General features: G+C 51.3%; 1 protein-coding gene across 3 annotated transcripts in view; it reads right to left on the reverse strand.

Moving 5' to 3' along the window:
* TSGA10 (testis specific 10) overlaps window positions 1-19,679 on the reverse strand; it is a 529,263-nt gene that overhangs the window by 425,156 nt on the left and 84,428 nt on the right. For 2 of the 3 annotated variants that reach the window (XM_078658209.1, XM_078658207.1), the window contains exon 1: window positions 15,292-15,426. The exons of the other annotated variant lie outside the window; for it this stretch is intronic. In XM_078658209.1, the coding sequence (XP_078514335.1) occupies window positions 15,292-15,351 (60 nt within the window). In that variant the 5' untranslated portion in view covers window positions 15,352-15,426. Of the gene's footprint in view, window positions 1-15,291; window positions 15,427-19,679 lie in introns of those variants that run through there. 3 annotated transcript variants of the gene reach the window in all.

Raw genomic sequence — 19,679 nt, forward strand, 5'->3', positions numbered from 1 at the left:
TATGGTCCAAATATGGATGATCCGGTCCCGCTGCAAACCCTGTACTCACACCTACTCTCGGTCTCTTCACCAATAGTCTTAGGCGGAGACTTTAATATAATTCTTGACCCAAAAACAGACCGCCTCCCTATAAGAAGACAAACAACTTTGCCAAAAATGAGAGACTGGTTGGGGGTATATAAAAGAGATCTGAATTTAGTGGATATTTGGAAACTAAAAGGGGACAATCAGAACAATTTTACCTTTAGAAATAAAAAACTTGGAATTCAATCAAGAATTGACTTTTTCCTTTTGGATCATAGTCTAATCGAAAAAACAGTCAAAGTAGAACACATCCCCGCCCATCTCTCAGACCACTCAGCAGTCCTGATTACCGTGAAACTAGAGCCCAACAAGGACAGTACTAGATGGACTCTGGACCGCATAATCCTTCTAGACCCCCAGATTATCGACCAGCTAAAAATACGGACCAACATCTTCTTTGAGGAAAATAAGGAAGGTACCTCGGTACAGATTACTTGGGATGCTTATAAAGCAGTGATAAGGGGACACATTCTTAGCCTAGCAGCATATAAATTAAAGGGTATAAAACAATCGATATTAATCTTGGAAGATAAGATCAAAAACCTGGATTTACAATTAACCGCAGCTACCTCCTCCGCTCATAAAGAGCAGTTAGAGGCGGACAGAACGAGTCAAAAAGATAGTCTAGCAGAAATATTAGAAAACAAAGGGCCCCATTAGGATGGCGGGCGGACTTTGCCCGCCCGCCATCCTCACGGTACTAGGGACCGGCTGCCATGAGGGCGGGGGTCCCGTTGGCAGCATTAGGATGCGCCCGCCACAGTGGCGGGCGCATCCTGTATTCCCATCATTGTGGCGGGCGGTGCACTCTGCACCGCCCGCCACAATGCTGAAAATGCATTGCAGCATTTGCATGACGAAAGCGGCAGGCACCGCGCGGTGCCTGCCGCTTTCATTATGCAAATGCAGGGGGGTACCATAGGTACCCCCCTGTGTGCACCCCCCTACTGTGCTGCACTCGGGGGGCCCGCAGGGGGCCCCCAGAGTGAAGTCCGCCTGCCTTTCCGTGGCGGCATTGCCGCCACAGAAAGGCATTGTCGGATGCCTATTCTAATATGGCTGGCGGTGTCTGATAGACACCGCCACCATGTTATCACTTCTCCGCCCCGGCCGCCAGGCGACCGGGGCGGAAAACAGGCGGGCGGTGTTTCCGACCGCTGCGGTCCCCTCCGCCATCCTAATCAGGCGGAGGGGAAATCGAGAGTGGTTGTCGGGCGGATTGCCTCCGCCAGGGTGGCGGTGGCCACCGCCACCCTGGCGGAGGCAATCCGCCCGACATCCTAATGGAGCCCAAAGTGAGAGAAAAATGGGAAGCTAGTAAATTAGCTCACTATGAATATGGGGAGGGATGTGGCAAACTGCTTGCTTGGAAAACCAAGACAGAACAAACCAGGAATAAAGTTGTTTGTATCGACCCTAGAAATCCTGCAGATAATGGAGCTGACGAAACGGTAATAAAACAAGAGTTCCTCACCTTTTTCTCAGATCTTTACAACGAAGATTGTTACCCAAATTTGGAAGAAATAGAACACTTCCTGGACCCCCTAAACCTCCCCACTTTACCACCGGATCTGAGAGAAGAACTAAATGCGGAAGTCTCGACTCAGGAAGTAGAGGTAGTATTAAAAAATCTTAAGAATGGCAAAGCAGCTGGTCCAGATGCCCTACCTAATGAATTCTACTCTAAACTATCGGAGGCCTTGCTCTCACCCTTAACATCACTGCTTAATAAAATATTTATGGACAAATTTGACCTCCCAGACTCCTGGAACGAAGCCTTAATTACCATCCTCCTAAAACAGGGTAAAAGCCCAAGAAAATGCGAATCATACCGACCAATCTCGATCCTGAATTGTGATTATAAAATCTTTACTCAGATTATGGCGAAGAGATTAGGGAATATAGCCGGGCTTTTAATAAATAGCAATCAGAAGGGCTTCATACCGGGAAGACAATTACAAGACCTAACGCAAGAACTGTTTGCCGCCATAGATATAGCTTCCAACGAGAAACTCCCCCTATCAATAATCACTATCGACGCCGCAAAAGCGTTCGATAGAGTTAACTGGGTATACCTAAGTAAAGCTCTGAAAAGGTTTAACCTAGGGGAAAACATCCTGAACATGGTGGCAAAAATATATACCTCTCCTAGAGCCCAAATCCTAATTAATGGCAGTCTTACCTCTAATATACAGATAAAGAGAGGAACCAGGCAGGGATGCCCCCTCTCGCCCCTACTTTTTAACTTCTATACAGAACCAATGGCGGAACATCTTAGGTTAGATCCTCTAATCTCACCCTTTTCTTTTCAAGACTGGTCCAAAAAGATCGCTCTCTATGCAGACGATCTGATGATCTTTACAGACAACCTCAGGGGGTCGCTAACTACAGCTGAAGAGGCCTTAACCAGGTTCGGGAGTATTGCCGGTTAACAAATCAATCAAGATAAGACAGAAACAATGAGCTGGAATGACAACACCACTAGCCCCTATAATAAGGATAAAATCAGATACCTCGGTATAGACCTAGTTAAAGACCTAGATAAAGTTACCAACATAAACCTCCAAAGAATAGATAAGGAAGTCAAAAGGTTATTGAAAGTTTGGGGGGGTCTCCCTTTGACGCTTATAGGCAAATCGAACTTAATTAAAATATCAATTCTACCAAAATTTACCTTTGCCTTCGGTGCCATCCCTCTCGAATTCAAAAAAGAAACACTAAAAAAAATCCAGAGTGAAATCTCAAGTTTCATCTGGTCCTCAAAAAATCCCAGAATTGCCTGGAATAAGATAAGAAGAAAAAAATCCAGGGGGGAATCGCAAGCCCCGATCTCTATGAGTACTGTAGAGCCTTTCAATTTAAATCAAACAGAAAGCTCCTAAACACTTTTGAATGCTATCCATTGTACTTTCAAACAATGACTAATAATACCAGCCACTTCTTATACAAATTTGGACACCCTAAATTCTTCAAAAAAATCAAACTCAAGATGCTGAAGTCTGCGGCCAAATTGTGGTTTGGCATAAGATGTACCTTAAATATTCCCTATTACAGCGACCTTGCCCCCATATGGGACTCTCCCGGCACTCCAGAGTGTCTCAAAGATAAATTAACTCTCCCGATAAAATCAGCAGGATTAACCAAGTGGGGTCATCTGATGTCTCAAAACAATCTCATGGAGTGGAACATCTTATCCTCCAAAACTACGGGCTCACTATCTAAATTTAAGTATTATCAGCTCTCTAGTTGGACCAAATCTCTAAAAGAAGTTAGAGCGGGAAACCCAACCCTGGAAAGTGAAATGCAGAAAACAGATACCATTCACAAAGAAATCGCGTTTTGGTACTGGGCTTTGATCCTAGCAGGAGAGGAAGAATTCCGGATACCGGAGAGAGTATGGGGGAAAGACCTGCCGACGCTGGAGTTAAACAACCAATGGCAAGTATCTATGAGTAAATGCAGGACAATTGTGACATCAGCTGCCCTAAAGAGAAATCATCTGTTCACCTCCCATAGAGCCTACTGGACTCCTAAAAAGTTATCTAAATTTGATGGGTCGACAGTGAAAGTCTGCCCTAAATGCGGGTTGGAAAGAGCCAACGACTTACACATGTTTCGGCAGTGCCCCCTTCTCGACGGCTTCTGGAAGGATGTGGGTAAGACTCTCGATGGGGTGTTAGGAAGACATCTAAATGTAAGTATTGACTTAATTATCTTTGGGGTAAGGAGTTCAAATGCACTAGATAAACTTTCTATTGCTCAGGAAAATCTCCTTTTCCTATTAATTCTGTTGGCAAGGAGAGAAATATGTTTAAAATGGGTAAGTTCGGCCCCTCCAACTCAAAGTGAATGGTTAACATCTATATTAAGAATATATAGACTCGATAAAAGAAAAGCCCCTAGAAAAAAATGTAAGTTCTGGGACATTTGGGAAAACTACCAGCAAGGTGTAAACTAATCCGCTTGGAGGTAAACTTGAAGGGATATTGTCCCAGTGGTTGGCACGATAAATGTTTGTAAAAGTCCAATGATTATGTGTAAGCAACGGAAAGGCAGGAGAAGGCCTGCATGAGTAGCCATAATGGCTAGCTCCCCCCTCGTATCCAATCCTTCCACAAAGTAATAGAAATAAGGGGACCCACCTCTCTTCTAAAAATGTTCCAAGGGAACTGTCCAATTACATACAATCTATCACAGGACAGTGAAGTCTAAGAATTAAAGAGAGATTGGGGCCCAGACAACTCCTTACTAATGATATTGCACTAATGAGGACTAAAAAAAATAATTAAAAAAAAGGAATGTTTTCAAGTTTACGTTAAAAAACTATAATGTTTAATAAACCCTTGTCGATGCAGTGATATAATATGATGTACTAAGGTCATACTCTTCTGCATGCTAAATAAATGCACTTCCTTGAATTTTGAAGAATTCTTATCATACCTTTACATGATCTTTGTTGCACTGTTTACCTACCAAATATTTCCAAGGTTTGGCTCATGCACAGCCTCTTACAGCCAAGCCAGGCCCTTTGGCTAGACCCTTCTCAGGGCTTTACGTGGGGTGAAAAATGTGGACGGTCTCTAGAAGGGGCATGGTCTATGTTCCTAAGAGCGTGGCTTAAACACATGAACTACATTTATGTGATTCTGATAGTGTGCCACCTGGCCAGTATTTTGTTTCCTCACTGCGTTTTGGGTTCATGCATGCACATATATAACACAACAACTGACATACACCTAAAAGCAGATAGAAATATTGGCTTTGTTAGTGGCGGGTACCCGTTTAGGGTAAATGAGTAACAATAATTTTATTGTGAATAATTAATATTGAAAATGTTTCAAGTCTGAAATAATGAGTCTGTGCATTAACAATTAGTAAGGTCTGTGGAAGGGTTAGTGGTCTCTAGAGTGTCTAAATCACTCCTGTTATGTTCACTCTGAGTTAGACAAGTATGACAATTTTCTCTCCACGTCTCATCCATCTGCATATCTTACACCTCATCTCTTTCTTTTTCAGCATCCTTTCTTTCTCTCTCCTGAATGCACTTCCTCGTATCTCCTTCACGTTATCATCCCCCAAACACACAACACACCCACTCACCTGTAAGAACTGCATTTGTTTTACTTATGCCTTGTCAATATTTTGACAACTGTGCACCTCCTTCACACACTACGCACAGAATCATAATTGCAATTGGAATATGTGGCCACTCCTCTGTGCGCCCTGAAGAGAGGCCAAGCATTGGATGGCCATGTATTCTGAACATCTTTTTGACCTCTTTACAAGGTACTGTGAGAAACTCGCACTGCTTCAGCCTCAACTCTAGAGCTCTCAACTGTGGCCCATTATCGAGGTGGCTCATATGCAAGAGTAATATGTACACAAAAAAATACAAACCCACACCATCTTTGAAGTAGCTAACACTCATAGGAAATGTAAGATTAAGAAACATAAATGAAATATAAACAGGTACAAAATCACTGACATGGATTATTTTAATAATTTTTACGATCATTGCTCAAACAACGATTAGTGTTTTTGCCAGTAGGCCTAAGGGCATTATTATAGGGCCAAATTGGGACCTGTTTCAATGTTCGTTTTAAATTAGTACCGGAACTGCGAACCCGGCCCACTTAAAGTGCTGGCCCTTCTGTTAATTTGCTGGCTCGTCCAACTCTTAATTTGGGCCAGACGTAACGCAAAGTGATGGGCCACCCTGCAGAATGTGATGATGGGCCCTGGAGCCTCCCATATCTCATCGATATTAATTGACCTTGGGTTGAATGGGGCCCCATTATCACATAAACATGTAGTTATGTAAAGTGGCAAGTGGTTTTGTGAGTTTATATTGTGAGAATTTTAGAGTAAGGGGACATGGCCCGCCTTCAAAAATAGATTTTTAAGGCGGAGAAAAAAGGTGGCCTTTAAAATATCTTTGGTAAGACCAGGGCTTTAAGTGGGATGAAAAAACTGGGAGGAGGGGTGACTCAAAGGGGCGTGGTCGATCTAATTAAGGGTGTGGCTTAAAAACACTAAAGCTAAAAATTTGTGCTTAGGATAGTGTGGTATTTTGCTGCTTCTGTCATTGTATCCAGATATATAATGCGAAAAGTAACATTACACCAACCAGCCAGGACTATTGGCTTTGTCAATGGTTGTTAGTAGCATAAGAAAAAAACAAAAACAACAACCATGGCTTTGTTGTATATAATATTGAAAATGCTTCAGTCCCGAAAGAATGAGACTATGAAATAACAAAAACGAGTCTCTTTGAAATTAAATCAAAAGCAGTGAAGGGTGGTACCGCTGCAGAGTTAAGATTTTTTTTCACCCTGTTGGACAGGGGAAAAATCGAGAGCCCGATAAGGACCCGTCTCAGCAGCTGCTTTTAAAACTTCAGCACTTAAACAGCCCTGCTGCAAGTGATTGATGATGCGATGCGGATACTCGATTCTGGGGAGTCTTATCTTCTTATTCTCCTTGACCTTTCTGCATCCTTTGACACTGTCAATCACAACACTCTCCTTAACACTCTTCAACAAAGAATGGGCATGGAGGGCACTGTGCTTAAATGGTTTGCTTCCTTCTTCTCTGATAGATCCCAAATTATCAAAATAGCGAATAGTTTTCATCACCTTTGGCGGTAGGTCAAGGTGTTCCTCAAGGCTCTTTACTTGCACCCACATTGTTCAATCTCTATTTAGAACCATTGGGAAATCTCCTAAGCAAATCCGGGATCCACTATCATCTCTATGCGGACGACACTCAAATCTACCTCAAAGTTGCCTCCACTCACGATCTCTCCATCCTAAACTCTACTCCAGACTCCATTCAAAACTGGATGTTAACTCTTCAACTGATTCTGAATCCCTCTAAAACTGAATTCTTCCCCCTCTCCTCCTCACTTTCTCCTCCCCCTGTTCAATCATGGATGGATCAGATGGATGTACTTAACAATAAACCCATCATTGTCGATAGCACAAAATCCCTTGGTGTCATACTCGACACAAAACTCAATCTAATCTCCCACATAAATTCCATTGCAAAGTCTGCTCGATACCAACTGCGCCTTCTTTGGGGGATTCGTCACTTCTTGCCGGAGCATGACCTTAATTCCCTGGTCCAATCGCTGGTTCTCTCCAGACTGGACTACTGCAACTCTCTTCCTACTGGCCTCCCCAAATCCCACCTGTCCCCCCTTAAATCTGTTCTCCATTCAGCAGCTCGTTTCATATATGGGGCCAAAAGAAGCGACCACATCACACCCATTTTATCCACCTTCCGTTGGCTTCCCATCGAGGCAAGATCTATCTACAAGACTGCCTGTATCACCCACAAAGCCTTACACTCCTCCTCTCCTCGCTACCTGGCGAATAAACTGAAACTCTCTGGAGGCTCTAGACCATGGGTACTCACAAACTTTCTCTCGGGGGCCAAATTTACAGTGTGGTTTGTGGCCGAGGGCCGCACCGGTGGGGGCGGGGTCACTGGGGGAGGGGGCGGGGCTAGAAAGAAAAAACTGTGACCATGAAGTTGGACACAGGCACCTGCAGCTGACGCGTTCATCCACTGAGCCAACAGACCAGCATACACACACATCTCTCTTTCTCTCTCTCTCTCTCTCTCTCTCTCTCTCCCTATCTCTCCCTCCCTCCTATCTCTCTCTCTCTCTCCCTCTGTCTCTCTGTCTTACCTCTCTTTTTCTCTCTGTCTCCATCCCTCTCTTTCCTTCCCTCTGTCCGTCTCCCTCCATCTGTCTCCCTCTGTGTCCCACTGTCCATCTCCCTCTGTCTCCCTCCCTCCGTCTGCCCTCTGTCAGTCTCCCTCCCTCCCTCCGTCTCCCTCCCTCCCTCTGTCTGTCTGTCTCCCTCCCTCTGTCTGCCTCCCTCTGTCTTTCTGTCACACTCCCTCTGTCTGTCTCCCTCCCTCTGTCTGTCTGTCTCCCTCCCTCTGTCTGTCTGTCTCCCTCCCTCTGTCTATCTCCCTCCCTCTGTCTCCTTCCCTCTGTCCCTCTGTCTCCCTCCCTCTGTCTATCTCCCTCTGTCTGTCTCCCTCTATCCCTCTGCCTCCCTCTGTCTCCCTCCCTCTGTCTCCCTCCCTCCCTCTGTCTCCCTCCCTTCATCTGTCTTTCTGTCTGTCTCCCTCCCTCTGTCTGTCTACCTCCCTCTGTCTGACTCTCTCTCTCCCTCTGTCTGTCTCCCTCTGTCTCCCTCTCTGTCTCCATCCCTCCCTCTGTCTCCCTCCCTCTGTCTGTCTCCCTCCCTCTGTCTGTCTCCCTCCCTCTGTCTGTCTCCCTCCCTTTGTCTGCCTCCCTCCCTCTGTCTGTCTCCCTCCCTTTGTCTGTCTCCCTCCCTCTGTCTGTCTCCCTCCCTCTGTCTGTCTCCCTCCCTTTGTCTGTCTCCCTCCCTCTGTCTGTCTCCCTCCCTCTGTCTGTCTCCCTCCCTCTGTCTGTCTCCCTCCCTCTGTCTGTCTCCCTCCCTTTGTCTGTCTCCCTCCCTCTGTCTGTCTCCCTCCCTCTGTCTGTCTCCCTCCCTCTGTCTGTCTCCCTCCCTCTGTCTGTCTCTCTCTCTCCCTCTGTCTCCCTCTCCCTCTGTCTGTCTCCCTCTGTCTGTCTCCCTCTGTCTGTCTCCCTCTGTCTGTCTCCCTCTGTCTGTCTCTCTCAGTCTGTCTCCATCCCTTCCTATGTCTGTCTCCCTCTCTCCCTCTGTCTGTCTCCCTCCCTCTGTCTGTCTCCCTCCCTCTGTCTGTCTCCCTCCCTCTGTCTGTCTCCCTCCCTTTGTCTGTCTCCCTCCCTCTGTCTGTCTCCCTCCCTCTGTCTGTCTCCCTCCCTCTGTCTGTCTCCCTCCCTCTGTCTGTCTCCCTCCCTTTGTCTGTCTCCCTCCCTCTGTCTGTCTCCCTCCCTCTGTCTGTCTCCCTCCCTCTGTCTGTCTCCCTCCCTCTGTCTGTCTCTCTCTCTCCCTCTGTCTCCCTCTCCCTCTGTCTGTCTCCCTCTGTCTGTCTCCCTCTGTCTGTCTCCCTCTGTCTGTCTCCCTCTGTCTGTCTCTCTCAGTCTGTCTCCATCCCTTCCTATGTCTGTCTCCCTTTCTCCCTCTGTCTGTCTCCCTCCCTCTGTCTGTCTCCCTCCCTCTGTCTGTCTCCCTCCCTCTGTCTGTCTCCCTCCCTCTGTCTGTCTCCCTCCCTCTGTCTGTCTCCCTCCCTTTGTCTGTCTCCCTCCCTCTGTCTGTCTCCCTCCCTCTGTCTGTCTCCCTCCCTCTGTCTCCCTCCCTCTGTCTGTCTCCCTCCCTCTGTCTGTCTCCCTCCCTCTGTCTGTCTCCCTCCCTCTGTCTGTCTCCCTCCCTCTGTCTGTCTCCCTCCCTTTGTCTGTCTCCCTCCCTCTGTCTGTCTCCCTCCCTCTGTCTGTCTCCCTCCCTCTGTCTGTCTCCCTCCCTCTGTCTGTCTCCCTCCCTCTGTCTGTCTCCCTCCCTTTGTCTGTCTCCCTCCCTCTGTCTGTCTCCCTCCCTCTGTCTGTCTCCCTCCCTTTGTCTGTCTCCCTCCCTCTGTCTGTCTCCCTCCCTCTGTCTGTCTCCCTCCCTCTGTCTGTCTCCCTCCCTCTGTCTGTCTCCCTCCCTTTGTCTGTCTCCCTCCCTCTGTCTGTCTCCCTCCCTCTGTCTGTCTCCCTCCCTCTGTCTGTCTCCCTCCCTCTGTCTGTCTCTCTCTCTCCCTCTGTCTCCCTCTCCCTCTGTCTGTCTCCCTCTGTCTGTCTCCCTCTGTCTGTCTCCCTCTGTCTGTCTCCCTCTGTCTGTCTCTCTCAGTCTGTCTCCATCCCTTCCTATGTCTGTCTCCCTCTCTCCCTCTGTCTCCCTCTGTCTGTCTCCCTTTCTCCCTCTGTCTGTCTCCCTCCCTCTGTCTGTCTCCCTCCCTCTGTCTGTCTCCCTCCCTCTGTCTGTCTCCCTCCCTCTGTCTGTCTCCCTCCCTCTGTCTGTCTCCCTCCCTCTGTCTGTCTCCCTCCCTCTGTCTGTCTCCCTCCCTCTGTCTGTCTCCCTCCCTCTGTCTGTCTCCCTCCCTCTGTCTCCCTCCCTCTGTCTGTCTCCCTCCCTCTGTCTGTCTCCCTCCCTCTGTCTGTCTCCCTCCCTCTGTCTGTCTCCCTCCCTCTGTCTGTCTCCCTCCCTTTGTCTGTCTCTCTCTCTCTCTCTCCCTCTGTCTCCGTCTCCCTCTGTCTGTCTCCCTCTGTCTGTCTCCCTCTGTCTGTCTCCCTCTGTCTGTATCCCTCTGTCTGTCTCTCTCAGTCTGTCTCCATCCCTTCCTATGTCTGTCTCCCTCTCTCCCTCTGTCTCCCTCTGTCTCCCTTTCTCCCTCTGTCTCCCTCCCTCTGTCTGTCTCCCTCCCTCTGTCTGTCTCCCTCCCTTTGTCTGTCTCCCTCCCTCTGTCTGTCTCCCTCCCTTTGTCTGTCTCCCTCCCTCTGTCTGTCTGTCTCCCTCTGTCTGTCTCCCTCTGTGTCCCTCCCTCTGTCTCCCTCCCTCTGTCTGTCTCCCTCCCTTTGTCTGTCTCTCTCTCTCCCTCTCCCTCTGTCTGTCTCCCTCTGTCTGTCTCCCTCTGTCTGTCTCCCTCTGTCTGTCTCCCTCTGTCTGTCTCCCTCTGTCTGTCTCCCTCCCTTTGTCTGTCTCTCTCTCTCCCTCTCTCCCTCTGTCTCCCTCTGTCTGTCTCCCTCTGTCTGTCTCCCTCTGTCTGTCTCCCTCTGTCTGTCTCCCTCTGTCTGTCTCCCTCTGTCTGTCTCTCTCAGTCTGTCTCCATCCCTTCCTATGTCTGTCTCCCTCTCTCCCTCTGTCTCCCTCTGTCTGTCTCCATCCCTTCCTATGTCTGTCTCCCTCTCTCCCTCTGTCTCTCTCTGTATCCCTCTCTCCCTCTGTCTCTCTCTGTCTCCCTCTCTCCCTCTGTCTCTCTCTGTCTCCCTCTCTCCCTCTGTCTCTCTCTGTCTCCCTCTGTCTCTCTCTCTCTGTCTGTCTCTATCGCTGTCTGTCTCTATCGCTGTCTGTCTCTATCGCTGTCTGTCTCCGTCTGTCCCTGTCTCTGACCCTATCTAGCTCCGTCTGTCCCTGTCTCTGTCTCTGCCTCTATCTGCCTCTATCTGTCTCTATATGTCTTTATCTGTCTCTATCTCTATCTGTCTCACAACACCCGGCTCTTACTCCCTGCTGCCCTCTGTCACCTCACCCGGCTCTCACTCCCTCCTTTGCCCTCCACCTCCCTCACCCGGGCTCTCACTCCTCCCTGCTCTACCCTCCACCTCCCTCACCCAGGCTCTCACTCCCTGCTGCCCTCCACCTCCCTCACCCGGGCTCTCACTCCCTGCTCTACCCTCCACCTCCCTCACCCGGGCTCTCACTCCCTGCTGCCCTCCACCTCCCTCACCCAGGCTCTCACTCCCTGCTGCCCTCCACCTCCCTCACCCAGGCTCTCACTCCCTGCTGCCCTCCACCTCCCTCACCCAGGCTCTCACTCCCTGCTGCCCTCCACCTCCCTCACCCAGGCTCTCACTCCCTGCTCTGCCCTCCACCGCCCTCACCCGGGCTCTCACTCCTCCCTGCTCTGCCCTCCACCTCCCTCACCCGGGCTCTCACTCCTCCCTGCTCTGCCCTCCACCTCCCTCACCCGGGCTCTCACTCCCTGCTCTGCCCTCCACCTCCCTCACCCAGGCTCTCACTCCTCCCTGCTCTGCCCTCCACCTCCCTCACCCGGGCTCTCACTCCCTGCTCTGCCCTCCACCGCCCTCACCCGGGCTCTCACTCCTCCCTGCTCTGCCCTCCACCTCCCTCCCGGGCTCTCACTCCTCCCTGCTCTGCCCTCCACCTCCCTCACCCGGGCTCTCACTCCCTGCTCTGCCCTCCACCTCCCTCACCCAGGCTCTCACTCCTCCCTGCTCTGCCCTCCACCTCCCTCACCCGGGCTCTCACTCCTCCCTGCTCTGCCCTCCACCTCCCTCACCCGGGCTCTCACTCCCTGCTCTGCCCTCCACCTCCCTCACCCAGGCTCTCACTCCCTGCTGCCTTCCACCTCCCTCACCCAGGCCTCACTCCCTGCTGCCCTCCACCTCCCTCACCCAGGCTCTCACTCCCTGCTGCCCTCCACCTCCCTCACCCGGGCTCTCACTCCCTGCTCTGCCCTCCACCTCCCTCACCCAGGCTCTCACTCCCTGCTGCCCTCCACCTCCCTCACCCGGGCTCTCACTCCCTGCTCTGCCCTCCACCTCCCTCACCCGGGCTCTCACTCCTCCCTGCTCTGCCCTCCACCTCCCTCACCCGGGCTCTCACTCCTCCCTGCTCTGCCCTCCACCTCCCTCACCCGGGCTCTCACTCCTCCCTGCTCTGCCCTCCACCTCCCTCACCCGGGCTCTCACTCCTCCCTGCTCTGCCCTCCACCTCCCTCACCTGGGCTCTCACTCCCTGCTCTGCCCTCCACCTCCCTCACCCAGGCTCTCACTCCCTGCTCTGCCTTCCACCTCCCTCACCCAGGCCTCACTCCCTGCTGCCCTCCACCTCCCTCACCCAGGCTCTCACTCCCTGCTGCCCTCCACCTCCCTCACCCGGGCTCTCACTCCCTGCTCTGCCCTCCACCTCCCTCACCCGGGCTCTCACTCCTCCCTGCTCTGCCCTCCACCTCCCTCACCCAGGCTCTCACTCCCTGCTGCCCTCCACCTCCCTCACCCGGGCTCTCACTCCCTGCTCTGCCCTCCACCTCCCTCACCCGGGCTCTCACTCCTCCCTGCTCTGCCCTCCACCTCCCTCACCCGGGCTCTCACTCCTCCCTGCTCTGCCCTCCACCTCCCTCACCCAGGCTCTCACTCCTCCCTGCTCTGCCCTCCACCTCCCTCACCCGGGCTCTCACTCCCTGCTCTGCCCTCCACCTCCCTCACCCGGGCTCTCACTCCCTGCTCTGCCCTCCACCTCCCTCACCCGGGCTCTCACTCCTCCTTGCTCTGCCCTCCACCTCCCTCACCCGGGCTCTCACTCCCTGCTCTGCCCTCCACCTCCCTCACCCAGGCTCTCACTCCCTGCTGCCTTCCACCTCCCTCACCCAGGCTCTCACTTCCTGCTGCCCTCCACCTCCCTCACCCAGGCTCTCACTCCCTGCTGCCCTCCACCTCCCTCACCCGGGCTCTCACTCCCTGCGCTGCCCTCCACCTCCCTCACCCAGGCTCTCACTCCTCCCTGCTCTGCCCTTCACCTCCCTCACCCGGGCTCTCACTCCCTGCTGCCCTCCACCTCCCTCACCCGGGCTCTCACTCCCTGCGCTGCCCTCCACCTCCCTCACCCAGGCTCTCACTCCTCCCTGCTCTGCCCTCCACCTCCCTCACCCGGGCTCTCACTCCCTGCGCTGCCCTCCCACCTCACCCAGCTCTCAGTTCCTGCTGTCCTCTCACCTCCCCCCTCCCACCCCCTCTCCCCTGTGCGTCAGCCTGGCTGACACAGCCTCCCGGGCACCCCAGTACTTAACACGTCTTTAAAAAACCATTTGTTTGTTAATGAGGCTTTGTTCACCTCTTAGCGCCCCTGCAGCTCCACTCTTGACTGTGGCTGGAATCGCCCGGGCCCCCACAGAGCAGTGTCTCTGACTCGCTCTGCTGCTCAGCGAGGTGTTTGCTGAAGTAAAAAAACAAAACACACACAGCACACACAGGTGCGATGTGTCTCAAGCTCTGCGGGCCGCCAGGGAAGGCTTGCCGGGCCGCTACTGGCCCGCGGGCCGTACTTTGAGTACCCCTGCTCTAGACCATCACGTAATTCGAAAAATCTATTGCTTGAACCTCCCACTTTTAAGAAGGAAAGGTCGATGGCCCAATCCTTTTCAGGCAACGCAGTGAGAATCTGGAACTCACTTCCGCCTCAGTTCCGGACCACCACCTCTTCCCAGGCCTTCAAAACTGACCTCAAAGCTCTCCTCCTTCAAAGACACTTCCAAATTTAATTCACGCCCTCTCTATTATCTGAAGGAAGTCCTTCCATTATAGGAAATTCTGTTCTACATGACTATAGAAGTGCCTTCCCAATGTGTTATTGTGGTTTGAGAGTCTGCCATTTATTCCAGTATTATACGTCTTCTTGTACTTTGTACGCTTTTTTAACATACACACGTCACTTTTTTTCCTCTTGTAACGAATCGTTTGCTACCTCTTGCATTTTGTTTGCTCGATACATGCACAATTGTCACTATTGCCTTATGTAACTTAACGTTTGCTTTTGTAACATGCTCACTTGTAATTTTTCCTCATGTTTCACTACTGTTCCTATTGTGAAGCGCTCTGACACCTTCGGGTAAAGTCCGCGCTATATAAAAACGGATAAAATAATAAATAAATAAAATAAATAAATAACTGCCGGTCCACTTAAAGCCCTGGGTAAGACTTTCTTTGTCTAAATACACTGCTAGGGTGTCGAACACAACACCACACACACATATAGGTAGATACCGTGCCCATCTGCACAAAAAAACTGAAAAATAAAAGAGCTTGACGCTGCAAGGGTCACCAACCCACTTCCAGAGAGCTAGCTGATAGACAGAGGCATAGGGAAGCCGTCGCCCTGGCAACGTGGACGGGGGGCGGGAAGGTTCAGTTGGCTCGCTAGTACGCGTGCGCGACGTGACTCCTTAAGAGATACAGTAACTTCTTAATATTCAAGCACACGGAGTTGAAGTCGTCCCGTCAGATTAACCACAATAAACTGCATTTCCTCGAGGGGAACAAAGATGGGTAATTTATTTTGTAAAGGCGAGCTGCTGCTGCTGCTCTCAAACGCTGAACAAGCGAGCGTGAGTGGAAATCACAGCCCGTGCTCTCCGGTGAATGCTCTCCGCGACCGCGAGGAAAGTGTAGTTAACCCCATAGGTTCCAGCAGCAAGCCTCCACGCCACACCTGTTCCTACCGGCCCATCTCCTCTACGTGGGACACAATTCCCTGTGCACAGTCCTAAATCATGCGCACAGTTCACACTGAATGAGCATTTCATATTTGCTCAAATCCTGCGCGAATGCTGCCGATTAAAGTGAAAAGGTTATCTTGCTCATGTTTTAAAAGTTCTTCCGCTCACAAGTAGATTAATGGGGAAAATGCATTGACGAGATATTGGTCCTCTTGCATGCTTCCAAGTTCTGCCCTGCGTGCCCTAGGTCTACCTGCAGTGCTCCCCTGCGCCCCTCCCGGTGCCCCCCGGCCCCACGGCAGGTCGTTATACCTGGGAGTGCACGTCCGTCTTCCTCCGCCTGCCTCGGACCCCGGGCCGCCTGCCGCTCATGGTGTCTGCCGTTCTCCGAGTGAGTGATGCAGGCTCTCGGCACTCCTTGCTCCTGTGTCGCCCTATCCTCCCTCTGCACTCACACTCCCTCGCTGCCCGGGGCACTGCCCGCTCTTTTCCAACCCTTTCCCTCCTCTTGGCGACGGGACACCGTTTGCAGCGCAGCCCTCCCCCTCCTGCAACTTCCTGCACTCATTCGCCCTGGGATGATGTTACTGTCGTTACAGTGCCCATCTCCCTCGCTACTCCCCAGGTCACGGACAGCGAGTGTTACCAGGGCACAGGGATCGCACACTGCATGTGTGATCTGCTACCACAGCTCGTATGGGACAACAGTAGTAACATTGCGATTGAGCCCTGAGGCTGCGGTGGAGGCAGCCGCACGATTGACAGTACAGCTAGACGTGTGCGAGGAGGCAAAAGCCCAAGCGATGTATGACTCGAGACTGCAGTTGAAACAGGGTTGCATGTATGACCTGAGACAACTGCTAGTGAAACAGCAAGGCATGTGTGGCCTGAGACTGCAGGTAGAACAGCACTGGATGTGTGAGGGACCGAGACTGCCGGTGAAACAACACTGCATGTGTAAAGGACCGAGACTGCAGGTGAAACAGCGCTGCATGTATGTGCGACCTGAGACGACTGCTGGTGAAACAGCAAGGCATGTGTGGCCTGAGACTGCAGGTAAAACAGCAATGCATGTGTGTTTGTGTGTGGCCTGGGACTGCAGGTGAAACAGCAATGCATGTGTGTTTGTTAGTGACCTGTGACTGCAGGTGAAACAGCAATGCATGTGTGTGTTTGTGTGTGGCCTGGGACTGCAGGTGAAACAGCAATGCATGTGTGTGTTTGTGTGTGACCTGAGGCTGCAGGTGAAACAGCAATGCATGTGTGTGTTTGACTGTGACCTGTGACTGCAGGTGAAACAGCAATGCATGTGTGTTTGTGAGTGACCTGTGACTGCAGGTGAAACAGCAATGCATGTGTGTGTTTGACTGTGACCTGTGACTGCAGGTGAAACAGCAATGCATGTGTGTTTGTGAGTGACCTGTGACTGCAGGTGAAACAGCAATGCATGTGTGTGTTTGACTGTGACCTGTGACTGCAGGTGAAACAGCAAGGCATGTGTGTGTTTGACTGTGACCTGGGACTGCTGTTGAAACAGCAAGGCATGTGTGACCTGGGACGGCGAGTGAAACAGCAATGCATGTGTAAGGGACCGAGACTGCAGGAGAAACAGCACTGCATGTATGTGCGACCTGAGACGACTGCTGGTGAAACAGCAAGGCTTGTGTGACCTGAGACTGCGAGTGAAACAGCAATGCATGTGTAAGGGACCGAGACTGCAGGTGAAACAGCATTGCATGTGCGATCCAAGACTGCGGGTGGAATAGCCATGTATGTGTGATGACCTGAGACTGAAGGCGAAACTGAGTTGAATGTGTGTTTGTGCTACCTGCGACGACAGCTAGTGAAACAGGAAGACGTGTGTGACCAGAGACTGCAGGCGAAACAGTACTGCATGTGTGGGTGAGACATGGGACTGCAGATGATACCGTAGGTGAAACAGCAATATATGCTTGATCTGAGACTGCAGGTGAAACAGCGTGGCATGTGTGTGTGTGACCTGGGACTGCAGGAGAAACGGCAATGGATGTGTGATGACCCGAGACTGCAAGTAAAACAGCGCTTCATGTACATATGCGTGACCAGAGACTCCTACTACTAGTGAAACAACATGGTATGTGTGACCTGTGACTGCAAATGAAGCAGCATTACATGTGTATGTGTGAGATGAGACAACTGCAGGTGAAACAGCAATGCATGTGTGACCCATGACTGCAGGTGAAAGACAGTTGTATGTGTGACCTGAGACAACTGCTAGTAAAACAGCAAGGCATGGGTGACCAGAGATTGCAGGTGAAACAGCACTGCATGTGTGTGTTTGTGTGTGACCTGGGACTGCAGGTGAAACAGCAATGCATGTGTGTGTTTGTGTGTGGCCTGGGACTGCAGGTGAAACAGCAAAGCATGTGTGTGTTTGTGTGTGACCTGGGACTGCAGAGGAAACAGCAATACATGTGTGTGTTTGTGTGTGCCCTGGGAGTGCAGGTGAAACAGCAATGCATGTGTGTGTTTGAGTGTGACCTGGGACTGCAGGTGAAACAGCAATGCATGTGTGACCTGAGATAGCAGGTAAAACAGCAATGTATGTGTGACCCGAGACTGCATGTGAAACAGCTGCAGCATGTGCATGACTGCAGGTGAGATAGAACTGCATGCGTGATCTGATACTCTTGCCATGGAGCTGCGGGGAGGGAGGCAGCGGGAACCCTTCATCAGTGCACCGAGGATACTGTCGTGCCCACATGATGGCACTAGGACCCTGGGGCTCAGGGTCAGGGGAACAGGGACACCGGACACCACATCCAGTCAAGGGGCAGGGGTCAGGGATCACTCGCCTGGAGGACATGGGTGTTGTCGTGCCCACAGGATGGCACTAGGACCCTGGAACCCAGGGTCAGGGGAACAAGGACACCGGACACCACATCCGGTCAAGGGGCGGAGGTCAGGGACACTCTGCAGCAGGACTGGGACGTGGGAGGTAAGGGGTCCAGGAGCTCACCCCAATGATGTAATGACGATACCTGCATGCAAATAAAGAACACTCCAAAGCACCCTACCGTCTCCTGTGTGGTTGGTCTGAACGATGCGACAACTGGCGACGAAGTCGGGATATCGACCAGCGTGACGTGGAGGTCGAGCGCATCTCGTCGAGACCGTGGTGTGCCCAGGAGAACCAGCGCCGAGAAGACAGAGCGCCGAGGGACAGGAGCGCAGCGACGCGGGAGCCCACCCCGGCCGCTGCGAAGAACGACTGCCGGTAAGCGCTGTGCCAAGCCCAAAGCGCGAGAGGAAGAGGAACTTTGCCGCGTTTGCCGCGAGCTCTCGCGAGAGCACGAGAGTCTCGGCGGCCATCTTGAGGGCAGGCGGGAGAGCCAATAGGCGTGTGGTAAATAAATAAATAATACCCTATTTTTAAATGCATAAATGAATAACAGATAGCTCAATAAATAAGAGTCAAAATTCGAGGTAGTAGGAGTTTTGCAGGTTTAATACAGCATAAGGACAGGAACAGGACAACCTGCACAGGAATAGGATGGCAGCGCTGCCGGGGGCAGGATCAGCGTGTGTTTTTAATAACAATACATGAGCATATATACATAACGCAAACACATAGCATTACATTGCAATAGGCGTAGCAGTGGGTGGAGCAAGAGGCGTGACGCGTAGCAGTCGCGAAAGATAAGGGTGAAAGTAGGTGTAACTGGGTGTAACAGGGCGTATACATAGACATGTGATGCAAACATAACAGAATATGTCATGAATGGGCGGAAACATTGGAGGGGGCTACCTAAGGAGCCGGGACCTCTAACCTGGTGGTGCGCGCAAACTGGCAATGACGTGTTACAAGGAGAAGCTGGGGCTATGAACTCTGTGCTAGGAGCAGAGACTGAAGTCTGGAGGGTCGGAGCGACATGTACCTAAGCAGTATCTAGTATCTGATGTTTAGAGAACATGTTGATATAAACTAGAAGTCAGGAGGGGAAAGGCTAACAGACTCTAAGACTGAAACATGCATTATTCTACATGTAGTGCGTGATGAGGAATATGAAATGACCATTAAATACAGTATTTCTCTTACATGGAGACGTGAAGGCTAGACAATGACGGAAACGATTGATGCAGTTCAGTAGCTTAGGAATGCAGAGAAGGAGGACTGAACTGATAACTGGAACCATAACATACTCTTGGCAGGCTCAGAGGCAGAGCCAGGCTGGACCGGGCACTGCAAGGCAGGAAGTAAGTGAAGGGTCGAGGATACAGGTGGGGGCTGGATGGCTCCTCAGCGAGGGCTCAGGAGACAGGAGCTGAATCTGATGTCCAGGCCCTTTTGAGGCCTAGAAACGGGGACTTTATAATGAAATAACGTGCACACTGGGAAACGTGGCAACGTAGCTTTACACAGGCCTGATATTCGTAGTATTCACGAGGACTGGAAACTGGCATACTAGAGGTGGACACAACTATAATTGCGTCTTGAATCGAACATAGGGAATACATATGCATATTAATCATGCACACATAACATATGATGGAGGAGGCGTAGGGACACAGAACATGGCAAAATTTACTTTTCCACATTCCCTCCTTGTCACTACGTTTCCATCAGGAAACATCAATATTCATGATACCATCTATCATTTCATACAGTATCATTTGTTCGTCTCGAATTATCCTGGAACGGGACTTGGGACTAGGAATAC

Source organism: Lissotriton helveticus, chromosome 8, assembly GCF_964261635.1.
Source record: "Lissotriton helveticus chromosome 8, aLisHel1.1, whole genome shotgun sequence".
NCBI lineage: Eukaryota > Metazoa > Chordata > Amphibia > Caudata > Salamandridae > Lissotriton > Lissotriton helveticus.